General features: G+C 36.2%; 1 protein-coding gene across 1 annotated transcript; it reads right to left on the bottom strand.

Annotated features, from left to right (window-relative positions):
- Nucleotides 1-3,646: 3,646 nt before the first annotated feature.
- On the bottom strand, nt 3,647-25,029 carry vegfba (vascular endothelial growth factor Ba). Its single transcript, XM_042738023.1, has 8 exons — nt 24,025-25,029; nt 18,727-18,769; nt 17,046-17,242; nt 15,908-15,981; nt 10,819-10,852; nt 9,134-9,213; nt 7,331-7,534; nt 3,647-6,579 (listed from the first exon to the last, which is right to left on the bottom strand). Exons 1-8 carry the CDS (start codon nt 24,106-24,108, stop codon nt 6,558-6,560), a joined length of 738 nt encoding a protein of 245 aa, XP_042593957.1. The 5' UTR covers nt 24,109-25,029; the 3' UTR covers nt 3,647-6,557.
- Between the last annotated feature and the right edge of the window lie 1,447 nt (nt 25,030-26,476).

The following is a 26,476-nucleotide window of genomic DNA, read 5'->3' on the forward strand; positions in this document are numbered from 1 at the left end:
ACTTGTGACGCATATGATACATTTTGTGCGATATGCAGCAGGATTAGGGTCTTGAAACGTTAATTTCTAATTGCATATAATTTGAACATAATTAGAGTTTAGTTTTTACGTTTTCACAGTAGCCCTATACATTCATTTTTAGACTTTTTTTCTTGTTTAAAATTTTTATAGCATGTTTACTCTTTCATGTTAAATCTAGTTTTAATATTCTTAGGGCTGTCATTTAACACAATGACTGTTTTTTAAAGTAATTACTGGTAATTAATTAATGAGATTCATGGATCTAGCTATTGATGCTTTCAATACTCCCAACCAGGGGACATCTATTTAATAATTAACTGAAACTAAAATCATTTATATTTAAAATAGTGCTGGAGCCATGGAAATAAATGTCATTTTAGTTTTAGTTTGTCCTATTATTTTCATTGTTATCTTTATTTAAAAAAAAAAAATAATAATAAAGATTTTTAAATAAAACAAATAATTTTATAAATAAATACATTTTAAATAAAAAGGTTTTGGTTTTTGTTAAAGTGCATTTAAAAGTGCATTTTATGACGAATATTCGTGGTTTATAGACAATTATAAACAAAAGTTATTAGCAAATCTATTGACTGCAACATTTAAAGCACCAGCAGGTGTCGCCAAAAGAATTTAAAAAACAAGAAACTGATCTCGATGCCAATGAAACCACGAATTGAATCATTCTGAAGTGAATGTGATTTTAAAGATTAAAAGACTACTCATGCACACTGACTAAAACATGTACACACTAGTACACACATCAGCAAGCCAAATAAAACTGGGTGAAAGTGCTTTTATAACTGTGATCCTTTCAAATAACAGAACACACTCATTTTTGTTTTATGACTGGGACAAAACTACTCTTATTTTCTATTCCCTAACCCTACACCTAACATCAAACCTTAGATTTTCATCAAAACATTTAGCATGATTTCTAATCCATTTGTAACAACTGGCTGATTACCATTTTTTCAGATTTTACTACCCTTAAGTGAACACTTGGTCTCCACAGTATAGGAAAACATTGACCTACACACACATACATATTCTCAGCCATTCAACATGAAGCAGCATGTAACCTGTTTGATGTCCTCTCAAGCATAAGAGCTTTGTGTGCTCCTTATCTCCTTTGTGCCGATCAGCAAACTCACTTTGAATCCAGCAAACCCTTTAACTTATCTCAGGATCTGCATTATTTTGGACTGAGATCGATGAAACAGCTCTTTTCAGACAGGGTTCAATAGCATCAGTGTTCCCTCAGAGCAAAAAAACACATTAGAAAACCACTTTTAGTGGCCTAAATGTGAAGGCTTTTTTCTCTTACATGCTGACACATACACACACACACAGGCTGCGCTCAGACAACGTTGCCGTCTCTGCCAGATAACATCACAATGCACACATATTCATGTTGTCCAGATAGCATCCAGGCCTGCTAGAACACAGCTGCTTCAACAAAGAGACACAAGGAAAACATGACTGATGTTTTATCATTAGTGCCACTTTGGGCACCAACACACTCACACACGCAAGAGCAGGAAAACAACACGGGACTGTGTTTTTAGCTGGAAATGAAAAAAGAGGTGAGCCTGATAGAGGAAGAGGGCGGCCCTGGAAAATATCATTTCTATAATGCCTATAAGAAGACAGGGAGGAAGGGAGAGAAAGACAGAAAGTGGCACAGAAATGTATTCCATCTTCTGGACGGATGAGTCACTCTGCATATTCTCTCTCTCCCGATTTTTGTAATCTTGCGGGCGGGCTGCTAAATTTAGTCCTGGCGCTGAGCCCTGACAGACAGGTAGGCCAGCATCAGCCTCAAAATGAGCCTACACACACTCTGAGCAAACACACACACATTTGGAAATGGCCAAGCACTGAATTTGGACATAAATCCATACAGGCAGACTGCTGCACACACACACACACACGACCTCGCTGCATGAAGCACAGTCATCAAACATGCTGTGAAATATTTACATGAGAACTCGGCTCTCCAGCGTCTCGCTGCAGGTGATGCGCTGGAGAGGATGTTCTATTTTGATAATGTCACTGGAATCAGATGTCTGGCTCTCTATTAATACAAAATCCCATTTGAGAGTGTGATGAGGGGACCAGATAGTGAATAAAAGCACCGCTGCCGCTCAGCATGATAAAATATGACCTTTACAAAACTCTCAGCAAGCACAGGCCAACAAAAACCCTTGTTTGAGTCTGTAATATGGCAGAACATGTTTAGATTTAGTCTAGATTAATGAAAGGAGTCATATAAAAACTTTAGTTGTAAAATGTATTTATAAATGAAGCCTTTTAGGATTAATTTTGGTTAATTGTCATCAAATTTAAAGAAATAATAATATTAATATTAAATAAAATGTAAAATTTTATTGGTCAAAAAATAGGCCTCGTTTTCTACAGCAAATTATATTGAATTTATTTATTATTAATATTAATTTGATAATATTCATTATTACTGCAAAATTAAAAGACTATATATCAAAATTAGAAAAATTAAGCCTATTTTAGGATTTGGTTAACTGTCATAAAATATAAAGAAAATGGAATAAGAATAACTTATATTTAACATATTAACTTATTAACTTATAGACAGAATGAAACAAGTATCAGTGAATCATCAGACGGGAGATATCAGGTTAGGTTTGTGCTGTTCCACAGGCACTAGGCAGGTGGCATTAGCATTAAGCACTGTGTGTGTGTGTGTGTGTGTGTGTGTGAGAGAGAGCCAGTCTGACTCAGCAGCAGTCAAGCGAGAGGAGGGAGAGAGATAATATTATTTCTCACATCATTACGGTGCTGGCGGCCCTCTGCCTGAGACTCCCAGACCCAGGTGATAATTATCACAATGTTTGTCTTTCATTACCGTTAAACGGCAGGAAAAGAGAAGGGAGGGGGTGGACGACACAAAACAGGGAGGTTGAATTGTGAATAAAACAAAGACTAAAGCAAATATGTGCTTTCCCTACAGGAAACTACTGTTACATTATCATGGTACAGTGATGCTATCAGATACTAATACTACAGTACTTCGATATGTGTATAGTATGGTGCTAAATGATTACTATTCACATGTACCATGTTATTTATATCCAAGGTCAAGGTCTTCTTCAAATCATGTTAAATGTCCAGTTATAGACCATATTTCCACAATAGATCCAATCTCACAACAACATGTCCAGGTCACATTTCATCACAAAAATGAAGTCTGTTTTTAGGACCATTAAGATTTTTTGCATTGTAAACTATTTTCATTACAAGTTCTATATTTCCTAACCAGATACTAAATACCTTAATGGATATTACTTTTGAGTTTCACCCCTGTAATACAACGATTTCTGTTCTTAAACTACAAAAATTAAATTACAAAAGACAATACAATAAACACTTCTATAATGCATTTATTTCATATGTAGCCCAATAAACATTCTATGTATATAGAAATCTATATCTTTGTTTGCAATACATTAATGAGATGCATAATAAAAATAATGCAAAAACGATTTGAAATCTGACCTAGACATGTTTTAACAAGTTTTATGAGACTCACCCAATACTGTGGTAATTTTGCAAGTGACACTTCAGAATTACCAAATCATCACAAATCTATCTCAAAAATAAGACATTTCACTTTATTTATATTAATATATAGCACATTGCTTTATGGCTGTTGTGTTTTGTATATACTATATGTGTGATCAGACTTACGTTTGAATTTATACACATTGTAGACAGAAAGCAGAGCAGGTTATGTCTCTCTGTAACAAATATTATACACATGTTCACACACAGGAGAATTGGGCACAGATGGTATAGCAGCAATAACCATTATTAATTACGCTCAAACAAACACTCAAAGCTTATATCGTGTAAAGACTGTGGTGCAGACTGGGTTCTGTTGGGTCCTGATCTACTTGGATACATATCGGACAGATAGGGTTCTACGCACAAAATCTCGGAACAAAGCGACAGGATTCTGGAATTATCTTTACACAGAAGAGATCGGAAACACTGAAGTTCTGTCGGTAGGTACATTCATATGGTATGCATTTTGTGTATGTGTTTTATATATTTTCACGCTTCTATAATCTTACTGTGATAGTTACGTTAACTGTACAGACACAGAGGTAGTTGATACATGTTATTGTGGAGAGAGAGAAAACGCTACGTTTATAGCATAGGATATTTCACACGGAACATTTCACAGCGGCAATAGATTTGAAGGAAAGCCAGTCATCACAGACGAGGAAACAGGACAACATATTGACCAGTTCACACAGAGAAGACCTTAAAAGTCAACATCAACTCAAAATCAACCCTATTTACTTTCATTTACACATTCCTGGTCTTATAGTACATGCATATCATTCTAAGGAAAACAATATCTGCATTTGCATCATACATTAAAAATAATTTTCCTTTCCTTTCCCGCTGATGTCACTTAGACAACATGGGCTATTGGAGTAGTAAATAAAAATCATCGGCATATGTTTTACAAGAAAATACTACTTCAGGCTTTCTACTTCAAAATACTTACCATTTGTAAAATTTACGAGGAATTTTGAGTGAAAACTGTAGTAAATCCTGCAACATTTTTTTTTTTTTTTTTAGTGCACCATTAAATGAACTGCCAATGCATACAATTAAATGCCATCCTACATATTTTTTCTCACTGAAGACCAGTTTCACTAAAACTATATAATATACTGCAGTAAAATGGGTTGCTAATGAAATTTCATGTTGACTTTAACAAAGATCAGTAGTTTGGGAATGCTGATAACTTGTGGATATCTGCGTAGTATGAACAGTGAAAGGGTGCTGAGGGATCCTAATAATTTACATTATTGCAGATAATGGCTAAACAAATAATCTGAGAAATCACTTAAAGTGAGGTCAGCCTTGCTTTTGAAATTCATATTTCATTCAATAATGCTACATATATGGTGGGAAGAAGTGTTTGGTTAAATGACCACCATTAAAAAAAAAAGCGATTCTTTCATGTTCGCGGCTGATGGATACTAAAAATCCTCAACATCGACTGACAGCTACATTATCCGAGCTGTGTGATTCTGAGGAAACCAAAAATACTGAATATTCTCGACTCATCAGTCGCAGCAGATAATTGTCCCAAAAGAAACAAGGCAAAGCATAATACAAAATGCATTTCAATATAAAAATAAATACATACAAGACACAAAACACAAGCAGAATGAGCATTTCCCTTTTCCTAAAGACTTTCAGAGCTTTTTACTCAAATTCAGCACACGGTCGGCCACCCAGCCTGACTCTATAGGTTGGATTAACAGAGATACACAAAAGAAACATTCTTTAAAACAAAATGGACTACAATAACATTAGTATTCTTTACAAAATGAATAAGATAGATAAAATAAATTCTTCTTTCAATATCAACACAGAAAAGCTTATATTTACCTGTTTGCATTTGTATGTGTACGCATGACTGTGTGTGTGTGAGGGAGAAAGAATGAAAATGCGACAAATGAAGTGAAAAGGGATAAAGAAAGAGACGAAAAATGAGTGTGATCGGGGGTGTGGGAGAGAGAGACTTGTGTTTGGTGAGCACCAATGGAATATAGCCAGGTTTCTATATGATTGGCATTCCTCTCACTGGCTAGCCAGTGGGAAAAAGCTTTCAATTCCCAAAGGAAGGAACCGAACAAAAAGCAAATCAAACAAACACAAAAAAGACTCATTGATACAGTCTGTGAAGCCACATTATGGACTTAAAGAGGCCAGGAATAAATTAGGATAAACGCCCAGATCCTTATTATGCACAATTCAGACCACACAGACACCCGTCGATCCGTCTAATCGACCCATCCATCCATTTATCACATGAGGAGGGTCAGAGGAGACGTCGGGGATGTTCTCAGGATGAGATACTCTGTTTGTGTAGCGAAACACTTGAGTTCTCTCAACACTGAAGGTCTGTCAACATCCATCTCATCAAAAACTCTCCACTTTAAGTAGTTTGATAGAAAAAAGGACTCCTTCCTTATTCAGTTTTCCTTTTGAAAGTTCTCAGCACACTCGTCATCCTTAGCATCACACTAGCTGTGTGTCCGTGCCTATATAAGGATCCACTGAAGCTGAACAAAATCCCAAAACTGGTTTTGGATAAAGCTCAATGAGAACACTATAGTTCACTTTTAGCGCATTGAATATTCCAGCGATACGCTTGACCCACTGAATGTCCCTAATACAGTGTCAAATGGTTAAAGGTGGTCTGAAGTTTGGATCATAAACAGTAGGATCTGGTGATATTCCGTACACACACATTACAGAATGAATGAATATGGTTCTAATACTGTCGTAATAGTGTGTGGGACATAGGCAGATGGGCCAGGGGGTGGGTCTGTGGTTTGTTCCCGAACGCAAACTCTGTTTCTGCGTGAGACCCAAACTTCAGAGTCCATGACAAAAGAATAAGCAAACCTTTGACCTCCTCAAAGCTGTGCAAAGTTTGAGCGGTGGATTATACGGGTGGTTTGATTTCACTATTCGCTTTGGGTTTCACATCTGAAAGAGAATGAGAGGAGGAAAGAGATTACTCATGTTAAAAATAACGAGCAGCACTTTACTTCACGCCTTTCATAAACAATTGTAACCACAATGGTAAAGAATTAAAATCGTTAAACTACCGTTCAAAAGTTCGGGACTGGTAATGTTTTAAATGTTTTTGAAAGAAGTCTCTTATATTCACAGATGTTGCATTTATTTGATCAAAAACACAGTAAAAATAGTGATATATATCTATATCTATATATCTATATGTATGAATGTATATTTGAATACATATATATTTGAAACAGAAATATTTTGTAACATTATAAATGTCTTTACTATCATTTTTGATCAATTTAATGCCTTCTTGTTGAATAAAAACATGAATTTATAATATTGCATTATATAATTGAAAGTCACTAAGAAATGGCTTGACTCTCATTTTAAACAGAATTTGACTCTGTGTATATATATATATACATACATAGAACTGTGTGTGTCAGATGCTATCAAATATGTTTTGTCATTTTTAGTCTGTTTATGAATAAAGAACTGTGTGTGTGTGTGTGTGTGTGTGTGTGTGTATCAAATGCTATCAAATGCTTTTTCTTTTCTGCAGGTCACTAATGGAGAAACATTTCCTTGTGCAATAAACTCCCAAATGGAGGTTATGCCATTGTGTGTGAGGGTCTATTTTTAGCACAATAAGCTACATTTGAATAAGTTGTATATGTGTGTGTGTGTGCGTGTGTGTGTGTGTGTTTACCGGCAGCTGTGGTGGTTAAGTGTCTTCCCTCTCTTTGTACAGCTCACCTCCCTCAAACTACACCTGCATTCACAAGAGGGAGGCTGTGATGTCATCCTGCGGGTGGGGCACGGTGGACACGCCTCTCTGGCAGGTGGTGGAGGTGCGGAGCTAGGTGGTAGAGTGGGAGGGGGAGGGGGAGGGGGTGTAGTTGGCACGAGAGTCCTGTTGGCACAAGAAGAGAAAAAAAATCAGCTGTTGGTGTGAAATAAAGAGTCATGCGACCTTCATATGCCTTAAAGGAACAGTAGAACCAAACATTTTGTTATTATTTATTTTACATTAAAAAGCTACAAAAGCTTTTAAAAGGCATGAATACGTACTAAAATGTACTAATATGCATCTTTTAGGAGTAAATACGGTACAAAGGTGAAAGTTTTGAAAAGGTACCACCCCAGTGACAGCTTTTGCACATTTATTTCTGAGAGTGCAGTATGAGAATAAGTAAAATATGACACAATGTCATTTTTGGCAAACTATTCTTTGATTTCATTTTCAAGTTGTGAAAACTGTAAAGAGGTCCTAAAGTCAGGAGGAATTTTAAAATAGTAAGAAAAGACTCCAAGTAATTGAGTAACACAATTCTGATTATAATACTGGTTCTGACAAAACCGGCTCCAAGAGAATTATGTAAAACCGCTACAATGGACAAAGAGCACGTCGGTTCTTGCAATCATTAACTTTGCAAAACCAGACCCAAGCCTGAATCTCCACATTAGGCTTAAAATTAAATTCAGTAGCAAGCACAAAAAGACACATAATGCATTCTGATCATGCACAGCCCTGATCTTCTTTTTGGACGGCACCACAGATATACTCTGGATTGTGTCTGAGGCTGTCAGTTCTTTGATGTCTCAGTTGTGACATCTCTGATGGGATGGTGGGCTGATGGGGCTGTTTTTTCCCTCTTCCCTTATTTTAACTAAACCAAAACTGGAGAGCAGTGTATGGGTAAGAGTTAATTAAGGAAGAAAATCAGTCTTTGTGTGGAAGTGGTTTGAGAGGCTGAAGGGAGGCCAAGGAAAAGGGAGGGGCGTTCTGGCTGCCAAATTAGCCTGATTTCACACTTGCCACTGACTCCATCCATGGAGGAGTAGATGATGGATAGCAGGGAGGAAAGACGGTCCAAAAGAAGCGCCCTCCACTTGCCCTCCTCAAAAACCAATGACGAAAAAGCAAAAGTAGAAAAGGAAGTCTTTCCCTGACCAGAATTAATTAATTGTTGTCTGAGTAGAAGTCAATGTTGCATGCGTAAACGTGCAATACGGCACGTATGAAAAAAAGGAATTTCAAGGAAAATCTTCAGCTCTCATTGCCCAGAAACTCATCTATGGGAGTCATGTACATTGTTGCCTCGAAATAGATTTTAATATTTAATAATATTGATGGTACTACATAAATAAAGGCAAAACAAAGATTAATTGCTAAGCATATCGCTAAACTGCTTCTAAATGTCTATCATTTGTAATGTCAACGATGACAAAAATGTACCAAAATGTACCATGGTATTCTTTGAAGTAATTTAAAGTGGAAATATAAATACCATGGTAAATGAATATGGTATTCCATACTGAAGTACATCTTAAAATTCAGGGGAAAAAAACATTTTATTAATCAGTATTTTTTCCTTGTTTTCCAGTAAAAATATCTAAACAGTCTGAAAATAAGATTCATTTGAAAAGTAAAACTGAGTACAATATTAATATCATCTCTAATTTTTGTAACATGTCAGCATTTTTTTGTAATAGGAAACGATGAACTTACGGCTTTTTCCCCATGTGTTTCTTTCGCTTTGGTTTCCCCCTTTGCCGCTTTTTACCTTTTCTTGCTGTCTGTGGGCCTTGTTAAAAATACCAAAAATAATAAATATTAAAAATAAATAGATAAATAATATACAATATGATCATGTGTTTACACAAACATCTTATGTCAACATAAAAAGTAATAACTGTATTTAACATTTTTAATTCAGAGATTTCATTCAGAGAGTCCTGAGATGACTTTATCAAGTCTTAATTCTTGTGACTTTTTAGCCCTGGTCTCGGTGAGGCTCCTTAGGGGCCAGTGGCCTAATTAAGCAATAAAATGAATGTTCTGTTCCGTTTCCCAACAAAGGAGGGTTCTAGGTTCTGACTCCCTTCCAACAGTGTAAGACGCACGCCAGCTGGACACACACACACACACACACACACACACACACACACACACACACACACACACACACACACACACACACACACACACACACACACACACACACACACACACACACACACACACACACACACACACACACACAACAAAGCAACTGATTAAGTCTTTAAGAAGTCAGAGATTTTCTGCAAATTACAAATGCAGTGTTTTATGCCCTCTACAGACAGTCTTATGAGATCGTTTCAAACCACATGTGCGACATAGATCTTAATAAAACTTGGGTGCGTCATGTAGAATGTTTGATGATGACACATATTGAGTCACAATGAAAGAAATCGCCATGATTGTTTCATGTTGGTTGTCTTTTGTCTGGGACAGCCCAAAATCATACAGTGTATCCCAGGCATTACTAAGGTATCTTTGTCTACATAAACATATTCTATTGACATGAACTCACTGGAAATTTAAACAACTTCTTTATTTTATCCCATGCCAATCTTACTCTGATTCTTTATTTTGTCATATGCCAATAATTTTTTTCTCTTTCTTTTATTATTTAAAAGTAACTTTTCCAAGAAATCTAAGTTGTACCGAAAAAAATCCACATTAAATGAACAGACTGGCTGTCCATTGGCAAATAAAGGGGAGAATTACTTGCAAAAAATGATTTCACAGCAAAGAGAAGTGTGAACATGAGGACCAGTTCCAAGTTCACACACATTTTTTATTAATTACCGCCTGCTCTCATCACAGTTCTAATACCACTATTGTTTTTTAATTAGCATATATTATTATCAGCATACACACTTGAATGTGGCTCAATCATGAAATGAAATGGTCAGAAACAGTGGTGTAAAAGTATCATTAGTTTGAAAAATCTAAATATAAAACATCATCCCACACGGTTTGTGCAACAGACGAATGATGCCTCAAATCGTGTGGCTCCCCGAGGAGTGTGCAATTACTTTTCTAAGCAATCAGATTTGTGTTTTTTTGTCTAGAGTCTTGGACAGGACTGTGAAAAAGATATTTGGAAAAAGTAGTAGCTATTTTCTTTAACATTAGGGACAGCGTAAACTAGTATCAGAGCAGAACAGACTGAACCACTTCTGCCTTTCACACACAATTAACTCACCATGCAACCATCTCCATGGAGTTGTGTGTGTGTGTGTGTGTGTGTGAGTGTGTTTGCAGTGTGGCAAAGGGAAAAGAGGGCAAATGGTGTTCATACTGCTTGTGAACCTTCACATCTCTCTCTCTCGCACACACACAAACAAACACAAATGAACAATTTACCTGGTTGGCTCTGCATAAAGATTTGCTTTTAGCCTGTAGGGAAAACAAAATAATGAAATTTACAATTAAAAGAAAGATCAAATATTATCACAGCATACACACAGGGATATACAAATACTGTTATTATTGCTCATATTTTATCATTTTAAATAAACCCCTAACAATAAGTGTTAAACTCTGGGGGCTAAACTTGTTCTGTGCTGCTAAAAAAAAAGTGAGCATCAATTATTTTCACTCTGAGTGCAAGTGAGTGCAACAAAACTACATGCATACATTAATCAAGTTATTTTAAGCACTTATAGTGAGAACAAAATATAGTTTTGCTGTGCTGCAAATCACATTGAATTGGGTGAGTAATAAGATTATTTTATAAAAGGTTTTGCAATTTATCAAGTCTTATTATTAATTAATAATTGTGAAGCAAAACATCTGGATATTCTAATACAATCATCACTGATTGGTGCATAAAAAGATGCTGCTTGTTATACATTCAAACTAGTGCCTTCTATTAACTATAGCAACACAAATCAGGCCACCCAGGATGAAGATGTGTTTGTTTCTTCATTGGAACAGATTTGGAGAAATGTAGCATTTGAGAAATTTAGCACTTGGTCACCAGTACATCCCCTGCAGTGAATGGGTGCCGTCACAATGAGAGTCATAAGTTATAAACACAGCTTTTCATTTCATAAGGATTACTTGTGGATTATTGTGATGTGTTTATCAGCTGTTTGGACTCTCATACTGATGGCACCTATGTGGACTCATTGGTGAGCAATTGATCAGATGTAATGCCAAATTCCTCCAAATCTGTTGCGAGGCAGAAACAAATCCATCTACATCTTTGTTTACCTGAGCATAAGTACATTTTCAACAAATTCCATCTTCAGGTGAACTACTCCTTTAAGATATGACTTCGGTCAGTAAGCAACCACCCAGAACATCCTGGCTTCCATCCAAAATGCTTAAGCAACCACATAACAACCATCCACAACATCTAAATTAGTATTTATTACTCTGCATACTTCCGTATGAGATAATGTAGATCAGAATTGTGTTAATGTTAGTAGTACTTGATTGTGCATGTTAAAAAGGACCACCGTACAGCTGTGAAAACTTATTTGCTTTTTGAGTGTTGTAAGAATATCATGATAAAGGAATGTTTTCATTTTTAGGAAACACTGTTTTTACACCGCGATGTAAAGCGCGGCGTTTCCCTAGTGCCTTTGAATGCGCATTTTGAATGCTATTTTAGCGTCACTGCTTATAGTATAATGTTACCGTCAAAGAAGGGCACTAATGTTAACGTTAGCCGGTATTTTTCAGTAAACGCAGTCCTAACGTGCGTTTTGAATGTCGCTGCTGTTAACCACAATGTTTAGGGCTGAGTTTGTCAAAAGCATCGTGAGCTAACGTTAAGTCGATTGTTGTGACCATTTGGTGGCAAATGTTTCTACGATCATCTTAGCCTTAGTTTTTAAACAACTAGCAGCTAAGAGTATTAATCCTAAACTGTGTTAAAGCTAATACACAGACATGAATTTTGGAATATATTAAATGTACAAAAGCAGTCTACAAACTTGTAGTAAACCTTTACAAACTTTCTTTAATTGCAGGCTGAGCTGGATGCTGAATACAAAAGAGTGAGCCTCAACACTTAAGGTAACTTATATTGAGTTGAAGAGCAACTCGTGTGATGTGTCCCCACAGGTAGCTGGTGATGGACTAAGAAAACTATACATTCTGTGGTCTGACTAATACTGCACATTTGTCTATACCTGATCCAAGCAAATTTCTGACCTTTTGAGAGTTATTTGCTGTCACTGCAGAATCTCTCAGGGAAAATGGGTATCATCTGAAGTTTTTCAACAATCAGTCGATGCATCCTTTTGTCCTTGATCCCCAACATCCAGTCACTACCCTTCTCATTAAGGACTATGATACAAAACTACTCCACCCAGGTCCTGAGCGAATACTGGCAGAGATAGGTAGGAAATACTGGATCCTTCAGGGTAGGAAAGCAATTTTACGCTATCAGCACAAAGATTGTCCAGTGTGTCAGAAGTTTCAAAAGAACCCAAAGATCCCTGAAGAAATCTTCACACTGTGACTGAGACTGAAGGGATCCTAAATCCAAAAACCCCTGGGGTATACACCCTCTAATGCCTCTCATACAGATCCTATTACTCCTAATTCGCTCCTTATGGGGCGGCCTGATTCATACCTTCCTCAAGTGATGATATACCCTCAAAGTGAACTATTGAGTCGATGTCTTTGGTGTCATAGCCAAATCATAGCAGATCACTTTTGGAAGTGGTTTATCAAGTTCTGTTTGCCTGGTCTTCAGACTTGCAGTAAGTGGCAGCAAGAGTCAAGAGATGTTAAGGTGGTAACTACTGTAATGATTGTGGACCCATTATTTTCCCAGGGCCCTATGGCCTATTGGTCAGATTTCTCAAGTATTCCATGGGGTGGACAATAGAATCAGGACTGCTGAAGTGAAAGTTAAAGACAAGTCTTATGTGCGACCTGTGGCAAAGGTTGTACATCTACCTGTGATACCAGACTGAAATTTTGACTGTGGCCTTTTCATAATGTACAGATTTCCTCATTCTTTAAGCCCGGGACACACCAAGCCGACAATCAACCATTTGCCATCGTCGGGCTGATGGCGAGCGACGGTCGGGCTAGTTTGTTTGGTGTGTTCCATTCGTCGGCTCTCATCGGGCTCACATAAATGTTTTATCGCATGATAGCGTGAGTCTCAGACCGGACACAGTTAATGTTGGCTGGTTGACTGTGTGGTTAGCGTGTGGTTTAAGTAACTTCGGGTTGGTTAACAGTGCTAAGTCAGTTTGTACGGGGCATATCAGTATTACAAAGAGAGGACAGAGAGGCGAGCGCATGTAAATGCTCTTACCAAATGCTTGGCTCCACCCCTGGCCTTAATCCGAACCCCACAACCTCTGAAAAGGCTTTTGAGCAGAACCTCACAATGAGCTGATAAAGAGCTGATGTTGACAGCTCGGCTACACGCCAACAGAAGAGTGTTTTGGGGGTGACGACTTTCTGTGACTGGGTTCAGGAATAGTCCGTGGGGAGATGGGATCATTCCCCATGTGACAAACAGGGTGGAAGTGCATTTGTGTGTGTGTGTGTGTGAGGGGTGATCTGAAAGTCAGATAGGCTTTGGATTGGGGTGTGTGGGTGGGTGGGTTTGCTTAGCTATTCTTAGGGGAAAAAATTCCCCTTACAAGCTAGCAAAATGTGACAAAACCATTCATTCTGAAAGTTTTCAAGTATAAAATTATATTACATTACATTTTAAAAGGACGTGTAAAGAAATTACATTGCAGAGGTATAATGAAACAGAGTGTTAAAAATTAACATGAGTTTATATGGAATAACTTGTAGAAGGTCTATAAATTGTTGTGTATGTGTAACGTGTATAGATCTTTTGAATGCTTATTTCCATAGATTATTGATTTACAAATGAAGTAGAGTAGGAGATTTAAGGGGTAGGAGTATATAAGTTTTACTTCTTCCTACTCCTTTTTGTACATGTAAATCGTTTTTCTTTTTTTTTTTTTTTTTTTTTTTTTTTGTATTTTAATTGTATTTACATGTTCAAAATAAAGAAAGAAAGAAAGAAAGAAAATGTTTCATAAATATAGTAAATCTTCTAATACCATTCAAAATTTGGGGTCAGTAAGATTTTCTAAAATGTTTCTGAAAGAATTCTCCAAGGCAGCATGGAACAGTAAAAACGGTAATATTAAGAAATTTTATTACATTTCAAAATAATGGTTTTCTATATGTTTTAAAATGTCATTTATTCCTGTTATGCAACGCTGAATTTTCTGCATCATTACTCCAGTATTTAGTGTCACAAGAAATCATTATAATATGCTGATTTGCTGCTCAAGCAACATTTCTTGTTATTATCAATGTTTAAAACTGTGTTGTGCTGTTTAATAATACTTATTTTTCAGGATCTTTGATAAACAGGCTGTGATTAACATTTCTTAACCATAATAAAAAATTATTTACTCTCACACTTAATCAGTTTAATGCATCCTTGCTGAATAAAAGTATTAATCTATTTAAAATTTAAAATGATCAATTTCAGTCTTTTTTTCTTAATTTTTCAGGATTTTATAATGATCTTATTTTTAGTAATTATAAGGATTTCCATATAATTGATTTTATTATTCTACAAATGCAGAATAATTGTGTTTAGTTAGGGTTAAGGGCCTTTCACTCAGAACATGTTCTCCTGTTCTTTGCCTTTTTTAAATTTCTGTTCAAATGCATAGTTTTTTAGTGTTTGGCACCACAAGCACAGCGATTTTAGGGTGGTGCATCAAATTAAAAGTAGTTCAGCTTTTACCATTCCATTTCATAGTGCTTTGTCTAGACTTTTCTAAACACAAGAGCATGTCATGTGAACTGCCCCTTAGGGTCTGTGATTCATATTAATTAGCTTTGTATTAAACAACCCTAGTATAAAATAAATATAATTAAATGTATTTAAAGTACATTTATTTCATGCAATGTGTTTAAATACATTTCCATATTTATGTATTTAATAAAAATACCCTGCAATTGTACATTAAGTATACACAACTGGTGTACTCAAATCTGCTAAATTAAAACAGCTAATTTTCTACTTAATGCACTTTAATTGGACTAAAAGTCCAACTAAAGATACACTGAGGTATATTTGATTGTGCTAAAGTGAAACTACTGCAAGTATACTTAAGGTACACTTTAAATATCATGCATTTAAAGACCAATATTATGTAAGGTCATACAATCCTCATAAATAGTGATATTAAAACACATTTTAGGATTAATATTAAGAAATGTGCATTGTGCACAAGTGATACTCACAGTTGAATAATACTTTTTATATCAGTAAGTCTCGAGTGATATATCAGTAAATATGTTAATAGACTTGAACTATACTTAGAATGAAGTAAATGTATTTTAAATTACTTTTTACTAGGGAATATAAGTCTATGATATGTTGCCTTTACTGACATTGCTAGGTCAGTTTGTGTGTATGTGTGTGAGCATGTATCTCACCTGCACTCACACTGGTTATGTTCAATAAAAGGCAGCTGCACAAGTTCATGCTTCATGTATGAGGTCCTCATGAGCTGTGGAGTTCAACAGAGCAGGAGTCAGCATTTAAATGCACACACACACACACGCACACACACAGATGCACAATCTGTTCTGCATAGTAATGACTCCATATTTTATCCCTCAATCTGTCTATACAGTACGTGACCAGGATCCAACCTGATCCATTACACTAGAGACTTCATCTTCCCACACTGAATATGTATGACTAACTCATGCTGTGAGTCCTCTGTGTGTGTCTTTCTGGATGTTTTATTCACCATACTAAGCCGTGTGGTTTGAGATCTTGCATTATATGGGGTGTGTTTGTGTGTGGAGGTACTTTGCCCCTAAAAATCTGTCATTATTGACATATACATGTAAGTGAGTGTGTAATATGAGTGTTGCATACCACCACATTAAGCATGTGAATGTAAAATAGTGCATGTATGTGTGAAAGGTTTCTATGAGTGTTTCTGTGAGTGGTGAAATGGAGAGAATTTGACTGTACATTAACGTTTTAAAGGTTTGGTTTCAGTAAGATTTTAGAGAGGACATTACTTTTAAAATATTAAGCAGCTCAACTGTTTTTAAAATTGATAATAAGAAATGTTTTTTAAGCAGCAAATCAACATATCAGAATGATTCTGAAGTATCATGTGACACTTGGAGTAAAGGCTGCAGAATATTCAGATTTGCATCACAGGTATAAATTCTATTTTACGTTAAAGTTATATTCAAATAGAAAAGAGTTATTTTAAATTGTAATAATACTTCTTAATGGTAGTGTTTTTTGTCTATTTTTGATCAAATAAATGCAGCCTCTGTGAACATAAGAGATTTCAAAAACATAATAAAAATTCTTACCAACCCCAAACTTTTGAAAAATGGTGTATGTAATGATATACGGATGTCCCTAAAATGTATCTGGACAATTCAGTCACATTTTTACCAATGCGTGATAACTAAATATCAAAACAAATGGCATTTATTAATAAAAAAGATACTGGATGGCAAATGTTCATGGAGCATAATTAATGTGAGGAACTGCACCTGTGTGAATTTTGCATTAAGTGTACTGGTTTGTGTGTGTATGTACCTCCATTACAAGTGTGTGTGTTTGTGACGGCACACACTCCAGTGCCTCATCGGAGCAGCAGCCTCCACAGCGCCGCAGCGTTACACACGACGGCAGGAAGAGGTGATGTGTCTCCCACGGAAACTCCCGCCAAACTTCCACCAGCGTCTCTCTGGGATGACATCCGCTTTTCTGATACACATCCAACCACCTCACCACTGAGAGAGAGAATAAATGAATAACACTGAGAAAGAAAACCCTTCTCTCTTTATAGAACGTTCCGGGTTCAGCACAGAATCTGTGACATGCTTTTGTATAAATTTTACATTGATGCATTCTGGAAGGTTGATTAGACAACCTGCCTCATCATTAATTGATAACAACATTATACATGTACATACATAGATTATACATTACACATAAATTTATATAGACATAAATATTGATGCAAGGATCTAAATTATTGACGCAATATCTGTTAGATGTGTTATCAACAGAATTTCTGTTGGTTGATTTTTCTCAGTGTAAACAATCTGTACCTGGTTGTGTGTAAAACATTACATGGTGCAAAATGTTTGTAAGTGATTCTCTTGCACCAGTCTCGTATGAACATAAGGTTTAAGCTGTACTTTCAAAAAAGTATGCATTTTTAACATTTATCTTAGTGTAATACCATCAAATGTACAGTGTGTGCATTGTCATTGAAATTTCTTTGCTTTTACAAACTAAAGTATTAAAATGATTTCCTGCGGCAATTGACAACATGTCACAGATGCTGTTTATAGAGTGTAGCCTAATTTATATTTAACCTAGAACATTCCTTCAAATAGCACCAATATACTGGTACTAAAAGAAACCAATTCACTGATCTCAAGCACCTATAATGTACCAAAAAAAAACTTTTTTAAACTTTTTTAAGCATTGCTTAAGTACATTATTGCTTCATAGACAATTTTTATTAAATTGTAACATGTTGATTCTTTCAGTGGACTTGCAATAAAATACATTTTTGCTGAAATCAAGGTTAACATTTACATTTAGTCATTTAGCAGACGCTTTTATCCAAAGCGACTTACAATGTAGAAGCAATCAGACCAATCAGGTTAACATTTTTTTTTTTTATAAATTAGACCAAAACGAACAGAATAGAATCTCAGCTGCTCAGGTTAACATGCACAAGTAATATTGTGACATACTTTAATTAAAAATAACTTTTTTATTATTATTTGAGTATATTTTAAAATGTAATTTATACTGTGATGCAAAGTGGAATTGTCTCTAGTCTTCAGTGTCACATGATCCTTCAGAAATCATTCTAATATGCTGATTTGCTGCACAAAAAACATTTCTTATTATTATCAATGTTAAAAATAGCTGTGCTGCTGCTTTAATATATTTCATGAAATATTTTTTTTTTTTTTCAGCATTCTTCTTCTGATTTCTTGATTTAATCAGATTTAATGCATCCTTGCTGAATTAAAGTATTTCTTTAAAACAAAAGACAATTTCCCAAACTTTTACTGTAGGTGGCTTTTATGGGTGCAATGTAATGACATGCTGCCAAAGAGGTATTCTGCCATGGGCACTGAGGACTAAAATGAGTCATTTTATTATACTCTGTTTTATCATAAATTATATAACGTCACTAAATCAGTAATGCACCTATGAGAATAAGATAAGAAAAGAAAGCAAGGCTCAATACCTTCTCCAGATTTATGGCTCTCTGTTGGCATCCAGTGGTCTGACTAGAGGAAAGGACACAGACAAAGTGTCAGACACAACATACAGCAAAGAAAATAACAAAAGCACACACTCTTTATGGTGCCAAGAAGTGCTGATTCCAGTCAACATAATGCTGAAAACATTTTCTTATAATGCATTTCTAGTGTTTATTTGTGGCAGAGCAGCATAAAGGTAGATGTTAGCACACGTTCACACAAACACGCCCCTCATTCTGGAACAAGGTCACCGCCGAGGGAGAAAGCAGACTTTGCACTGCAGCGCAAACAACACACACATACATGACTTCCTTGCACCATGTCTGACTGCTTACTGTGTAGGTAGTTTTTCTAAGCATGTGTGACAATCATATTATAAGCGATTTACACTGATATAGGCCAGCACATTCAGTTTATACCCTTTGTTTCTGTGCATTTATTCTGTAATGATGACATCAAATAAAGGTTTAATGTAATTAAGTGCAATAATAATCAGAAAACAGGCAGATCATTGCACAGCAGTGACGTGTGGAGAGGCGTCTGCTGATTCTGTGTTGCAATATGAGGGTTGAGTCAGTCAATTCCTCATCTAACTCCTGCCTCAGTGCCATTGTGAAATACAACAGCCAGCTCAGAGCTGGCAAGGCGACTGGCACACACACACACTTTCACACACATATTAACATTCACTTTCTCTCTCTGAAATGCACACACACTAAAAATCACAGCACTGCCAGGCTTTTTTTTGCAGCAGCAGTTGGCTGGATTTGCCTGCGTCAGCCCTCTCTTTCTAAGAGCCCTTGAGTTTGAGCACCAATCATCAGCTCAGCTGTCTCGCTCTCCCAAAATCCCCTCCACCTGCGGCCCGTGGGTCAGTCTGGCATCTGTGAATGGAGCTTTAAGAACTGAGGTTTTCAAAATGAACAGCGGGTATCAGGCACTGCTATAGCTGATCCAAGTCTGAGATCACATGGAAAATTTATTTTTATTATTTTTTTTCATTTAAACCTGAAAACAACAGAACGTTTTAGAAATGCAAGAATTAAAACTACAGAAAAATTATGATGTAAAATTCTGGACCTCACTGAAAAAAAAAAAAAATTGGTGTAGTTTTGTTACTTTGAAACAATTTTCACCCAGAAATTGCTAGTAAATGATTACACATTAATAGAAAGAAACACGCTGAATTGAATGTGAAATTCTAAAGTAGACTGAGATTTTAATACATACTCCAGTAATCCTTGTTTATTTTACTTCAAATTAACTTAATTGTCTTCCAGAAAACATTTTTTACAATGTGTTTCTATGTCATACAACACTAAGCATGAGAAATTCTTTCTACAAAAGTTTTTTTCTTCTATTGAAACACAAGATGCTCTTTGAATGATCTCAAATCATGCTGGAGAACACCAACATCAGGTTTTGTGATCATCATGTCAGTTATAGTACTGCAGTCATTAAAGCAAAAAGAGACAAACCAAATACTAAGATGTTCTGAATTTCACCTATATTGTTTAATATCCACTCAAAAAAAGCAAGCAGATGTATTTCTCTAGTGGTCTCAGACTGCACTGCACATGCTGGATTGCAAACAGAAAATGCTAGACATCACCATCAGTGTTGTGGTTTTCCCGCACATTTGCGCTATTTTGAAAATGCAGTTGCGGGAAAGTTTTTTGGCCTAGTCTTTTATAAACCACAGCTGCAAAATGTTTTTCTGTAGACAAAGAACAATGAAGATAGATCTTTTTCGTATATACTATGTTTTACTATCTTTACTTCATGTGTTTTGATCCTTTAAATGAATATCTGGCAACCTAAGGACCTCAAGTAAAAGGAGAAATTATGGGGGGCATGTTTGATGTCACCTCACAATCTAGAGATTATGTGAGTTTCGCCCACATCAGGAATTGGATTTTAAGGTGGGTAAACTGAGTTTGGCATTTTAAATGCAGATTAATTGCACAATGATGCACGTGTAACAATAAAACAAGAGGAGTTGGAAAGAAGAGTGAATGAAAAGAAAACAGTACGTGGGCTATTAATAATGGTCCTGAGTTTAGAAGAAAATATTGAGTTTATTGTATGTGTACAAACTACAATGTGTTAAAATAGTTGGGAAAGTAAAAGAACAGCATGTAAAAACTAATTTACTGACACAGCATTTTATGGATGTCTATGTCAGTGTATCACATTGTGACAGTGTTATTAATTTGTCACATTTTAAAGGGGTCATATGATGCGATTTAAATTTATCCTCTCTCTTTGGAGTGTTACAAGCTCTTGGTGCATAAAGAAGATCTGTAAAGTTGCAAAGACTAAAGTCTCAAACCCAAAGAGATATTCTTTATCAAAGTTAAGAGTCAACCACACCCCCCTAAAACAGCTCGTTCTAACACGCCCCCACATCTCTGCGTCAGTATGTGGGAAGATTTGCATTATGCTGCCCAAATGTTCATGCAAAGAAAGAAGGCGTAACTGTTGCTGTTTATTCTCTCTGTTGCAGCAGCTGCCATGTTGTGGAGTCGCTGTGTGTTTCGTTGAAGTGAAACTGTGTTTGTTCTTCCAAAAGAGGACATGACTAGAAATCAGTGGTTAAGTTGAATTTCAACACTGTTCCAGAACAGTTCAACCCAAATATTCAGATGTGTGCTGCGCATTTTATGGAGGATGAGGACTGTTTCCTGAACCAGTAGCCTGCAATGTGTCTGTGGCACAACGGCTGTTTCTATAAAGTGGGGCAGTTCAAACTTTAGAAGTCTGCCGCTTCTAACTCACAGCCTGTAAGTACGTTTTTTATATTTAAATAATCGATGATGATTCAAACCCGAGTTTTGAGTAGTAGAGTAGGCTTGTTGTTTGTTGATTCTCAGATCACAAATGCAGACAAGGTTTTATGTTTATGCAGCGAGATACGCAACGCAACATGTACAAAGACATTATAAGTCATTATATTCAGTAATTATGTCCCCACTGGATGCAACAAATGCCTCGTTTGTAATGGGTTTTATTTGTTTTGTCTCGTCTAGTGATGTCTGGATCGCGAACAAATCTTTCTACTTAACCGAATCTTCTTAGTGAACCGGTCAAACCAGTTCACCAAATCTATCTGAATCGTTTGAAACGGTTCACGTCTCCAATACGCACTAATCTACAAATAACTTGTTATTCGGTTTATAAACGTGCCTTACACTCCCTCTGACATGAAATAAACCAATATCCTGATTTATTCAGTTTCCCCTAACAGTACATTGACTGAACTGCTAAAAGAAAGCGATGACGGGATGTGCACAAGCAGAGCATCTGGACTGAGTCTCGTGCTGCTGTCCTGGGAGACGGCATCACAGTATGTTAAGGGGCGTAACATTACCATCACACGCTTGAGGCATTCAGCCAATCACAAAGCACTGTATAGCTGGCCAATCAGAGCACACCTCGCTTTTCAGACCGATGAGCTTTGTAAAAATTGATGAGTTTCAGAAGGCGGGGCATAGAGGAGAAACTATAATGTACATTTTATGGAAAATAATGTGTTTTTTGAACCTTACACCACATAAACACATTTCAGTAAACCAAATACACAAAATAATGTTTTTTTAGCAACATCATATGACCCCTTTAAGGAATAAGAAGAAAAAAACAGCTGAAAATTAAAAATCAACAAAAAAGCAAAGGATGAATTAAAAGTACCAAAATAGGAGAGGAATAAAATGCTAATTTTTTTTCAAAGTTGCAAACTAAGAATATTGGAGTGTTTTACAAAAAAATATATTTCGGTCTTTATATTTCAAAATTGAATGCTTAATAGTTATTGGCTACTCTTTGTAGGTACTTGTGAAAATTACTAGTAATTTCTGAGTGAAAACTATTGAAGTCAAATTTTCCAGTGTAGTTATCATTCCTTTTGGGTGGGTTTAAATTGACTTTGGGCAGAACATTTGTCTGGGACATGGCAACCCTGATCACTTCCCACCTGGCTGTGCAAGTGACACAGAGAAACCTAAAGGTCACAAGGTTAGAATTCTGAAGACCATGCCATACCTTACCATGAATTTGAGCGGCACTTACACCAAGACTGGCAGCATGCAATGTAATGCAATGCAACATTCGGAAGGTTTACATTTCACAGCATCTTCAGCATCATCAAATTAAATATGCTAGAGCCAAACTGCAGTCTAAAATAAATAAACCAAGTTTCGGCTAAACACGACAGGACAAACGATGAGTGGAGCTGCATCATTACGAAGACTTATGATATGCATCCATAAAGCAGAGCTCCGGTCACACGTACACCGGACCACATACCGCTGCGCTTGCGAATAACGGAGATGCGCAAATTCAGTGCATTCTGCCATCCTGCCTTCATAGGCTACTATATCATCTCGCAACGCTATTGGTGCTAACAATAGGTGTCGTATACTGGCCTGATGGCTGCAATGTTGACAAAAGCTTGTTTAAGTGAAGATAAAGAAAAGATGTGCGTCACTGTCTATCCCTCTGAGACCCAGCCAAAAAAAAAAAGGTAGTTAGGACAAAAATACTACAATATATGAATATTAATTACATTTTTTAGCCTGTTAAAATGATTGAAAACGATTAAAATGATTTTTAATAAGCACATATTATTTACACCCCAAAACAAAATAAAATACATAAAAATAAGCATATTAAAAAATGTATTAAATTAATATATAGCTATATATTTAAAATAATCTTTAAATATTCTAGCATTATATTATATTGATATACTATTAATGCACTATTAATTTTATAATACAGGCCACACCCCCACGATGTGCTCTTTGACACCCTCAGCTCACTTTAATGTGTTCTCAGACAACACTAAACACGAAACATATGTCTACTGATAACTTAATAGGTGGCTTTTATCAAAGCATTACATCTTTTAAAAGCAGCACCTTTCCCATCCTGCCAAACGTCAATGACCGTCAGGTTATTTCAACACATAAAATGCCCAGAAGAGTGTTGTGCATTAACTCAGCTCTATAAAGTGCATTTTACAAGCAATAGTGAGGAATTAAAAGATAGGCTACTTATCAAGTGTGTGATAAAAGACAGCCAGACCAGAGTAGTTTAATAAAGATAAAGATTTTTATATATTATATTATAGGCTATATATAATGAAGACTACACGCTTTAAAAAAGGTTAAGTATAGACTACTGTAGTGCTGCATAGACTACTGTAGCACTGCAATGCTACTGTCTTAAATAAAACAAATATATTATAATTATTATAATTATAATTAAAAACATGTTCTTACCGGTGTTTTGGCACATTGTGTTGGTATTCTGGTTAGTGAGACGAACTGAAACATTCCCAGAATAACTCTCAGCTTGATCCCCATTGTTTGAGTTCACCGAGAAAAGTCAGAAATAGTTGTGTAAATAATATACAGCAGGTCCAACGTCCAGTCCTTACAGTCGTTAATTCTCTATGAATGATTATTCCACTTTCACATCCGAATCCAGCATCTTTAATCCAAGCAATGACAATTTACTCAGTAGATTCTCAAAAAACAAGGCAATTGTCATCCCTGTCATGGCTTAACGAGAAAAAAAAAGAATAAAAATCTTAAGTTTTAAAGTAGGTAAATGAACAAATAGACAACACGGACTCCTTGAGTATAAAATCGGGCTTTTGGGAGGCTCAAGATGGTCGTAGGGCGTATTTATTATAAATAGCTAGCTACAATAAATCCCAATATATGTTAATTTACAGGAGAGTTTTCCATGCATTTGTACCGGCTCCCTCTCAGCAGAATTCCCGGTGGCACTAGAGTACGTCCTTATGGTCCAGAGAAATATATCCGGTAACAAATAAATATATCCTCAAGAATCGATGTTATGAGGCTCCTGAAGGTCTCTGTGTCTCCTGTCTGGCATTTCAGACACGCTTTGTGCGGCGCATCCCGTGCTACTGTTGGTCACCAGAGAAAACGTGCCCACCAAAACCCATGATGACGCTTTGCTTGTCAGACACAAGATCTTATAATTAAAATGTTCGACATATAAATAATCTACACTGTCAACACGCGCAATGCAAAGCACATGCGCCTATATGGAATAAGAATGAGAGAAATAAACCTTGATATGGTTAAGGTCGTTTTCTCCAGTCTCTTATTTGCCCTTCAGGACTCACACGCTCCGCAACTCTCGGCGCGCGTCACCGTCGCGCTCGTGGAACTTTTCATTTTTTTTTCCTCCTGACGCGCAGACTTTGCTCGCGCGCAGAACCGCACAGGTGTAATGCTCGCGCATCGCGAGGTGGACAATTATTAACCGACTGCCCCTGTCTATTTTTGAGTGCTTTTCCCTGTCAGGGTGTTTTGGGTTCTTTTTTAAAGGAAGCATGCATTTGGCAAATAATTTATCCTTTACAAACAGACAAGATGGTAATTATAAAACGGTTAGTTTCGTTTCTGGATGTGGCTTGATTGATATATAGCGGCGGCAAACAAAGCGAAAGCGTTAAAAGCGTTTTTTTTCCCTAAAGGAGTTAAATCTGTCTCTCCTGAGTAGGTCTATAGCTACCTAGGGTAGTTCGGTTGATTCCGTCATATTTAATAATCACTTGAATAAAATCAGTTACCACTTCAATCACATTATAAGGTTTCTAAAACATTTTTAGTGTAGAAACGTCTATGACACGAAACACCTGTTCACCTAGCTACTATATCACTGCGCAGCACCATAGAGACTATCAACCGGGACTATATTTTCCTGCGGAAGAATGAAACTTAAAGGGACAGTTCCTATGCCCTCATTTATATACTTTGTCGTTTCGAATCTTTCTTACGTAAAATTTTAAAAAATAACAGATTAGTAAAATTTTGGAGCTGTTTTTATAGTATAAAAGTAAATGGAAACAGGAAATTGTAAGCTCCAAATAAATAAATAAATAAAAATCTAAATATTGTGAAAAAAAAAACCCCACATAGGTTTGACTGAAATTTTAGATTTTTTTTTTTTTTACCCTGACAATCTCGACAGCCATGGCATTTGCTTCAAAGTATGGAAAAGAGCAGTTAATTAACATGCTTCCATTAATTAAATGGAAGCATGTTTTAAAACCAGAAAACCTGTTTTAAACCCATGCTTAACTATGGCCTATAGCCAAACTATATAAATAAAATAAATACAATTTAGGAAAATTTGTTTTAAAACCCTTTTCTAAAGCAATTAATAAAAACGTTTCTGTGCATCAACAGCAATGACTATATTATAAACAACACATCCTTAGAAGTCACTACTGTGACTTTATTTTCATGTGTAAATTTGAAATAATTAGGTTGAACAGCATCTGAACTGATTGATTTAACAAACTAACAAACCTGAACCCACTCGACTTTGCTTGCATGTGAAGACCCTCAACATCACCCACAGGTATGTTTGGGTTATACCGAGCAAAAAAAAAAATTCATGTGGGCTGCAGGAATGCAGGCTGTTCTATCTCTCCTGGACTGCTTACAGCATTAAAGCTGACAACCGCAAAGAGTATAACTATCTAAAGGCCTTCTGGAAAACCCAGAGTGGTCCAGAGAGAAGGTCCAGCCATCACATATCCAAATAAACAAACCAAGCCAAGGTCACAAGATTTCACTATTGATACTGCTGAACTGTGGGCAATGTTGTATTTCTGTGAAGTCTCTCCAGATGGTGCCCTAAAAGAGTTTAGTTTCAAAACGTCAAAATGATAGGTGCTCTTGTAGAGAC

The sequence above is a fragment of the Cyprinus carpio genome, chromosome B14 (genome assembly GCF_018340385.1).
Source record: "Cyprinus carpio isolate SPL01 chromosome B14, ASM1834038v1, whole genome shotgun sequence".
In the NCBI taxonomy this organism is placed as follows: Eukaryota; Metazoa; Chordata; class Actinopteri; order Cypriniformes; family Cyprinidae; genus Cyprinus; species Cyprinus carpio.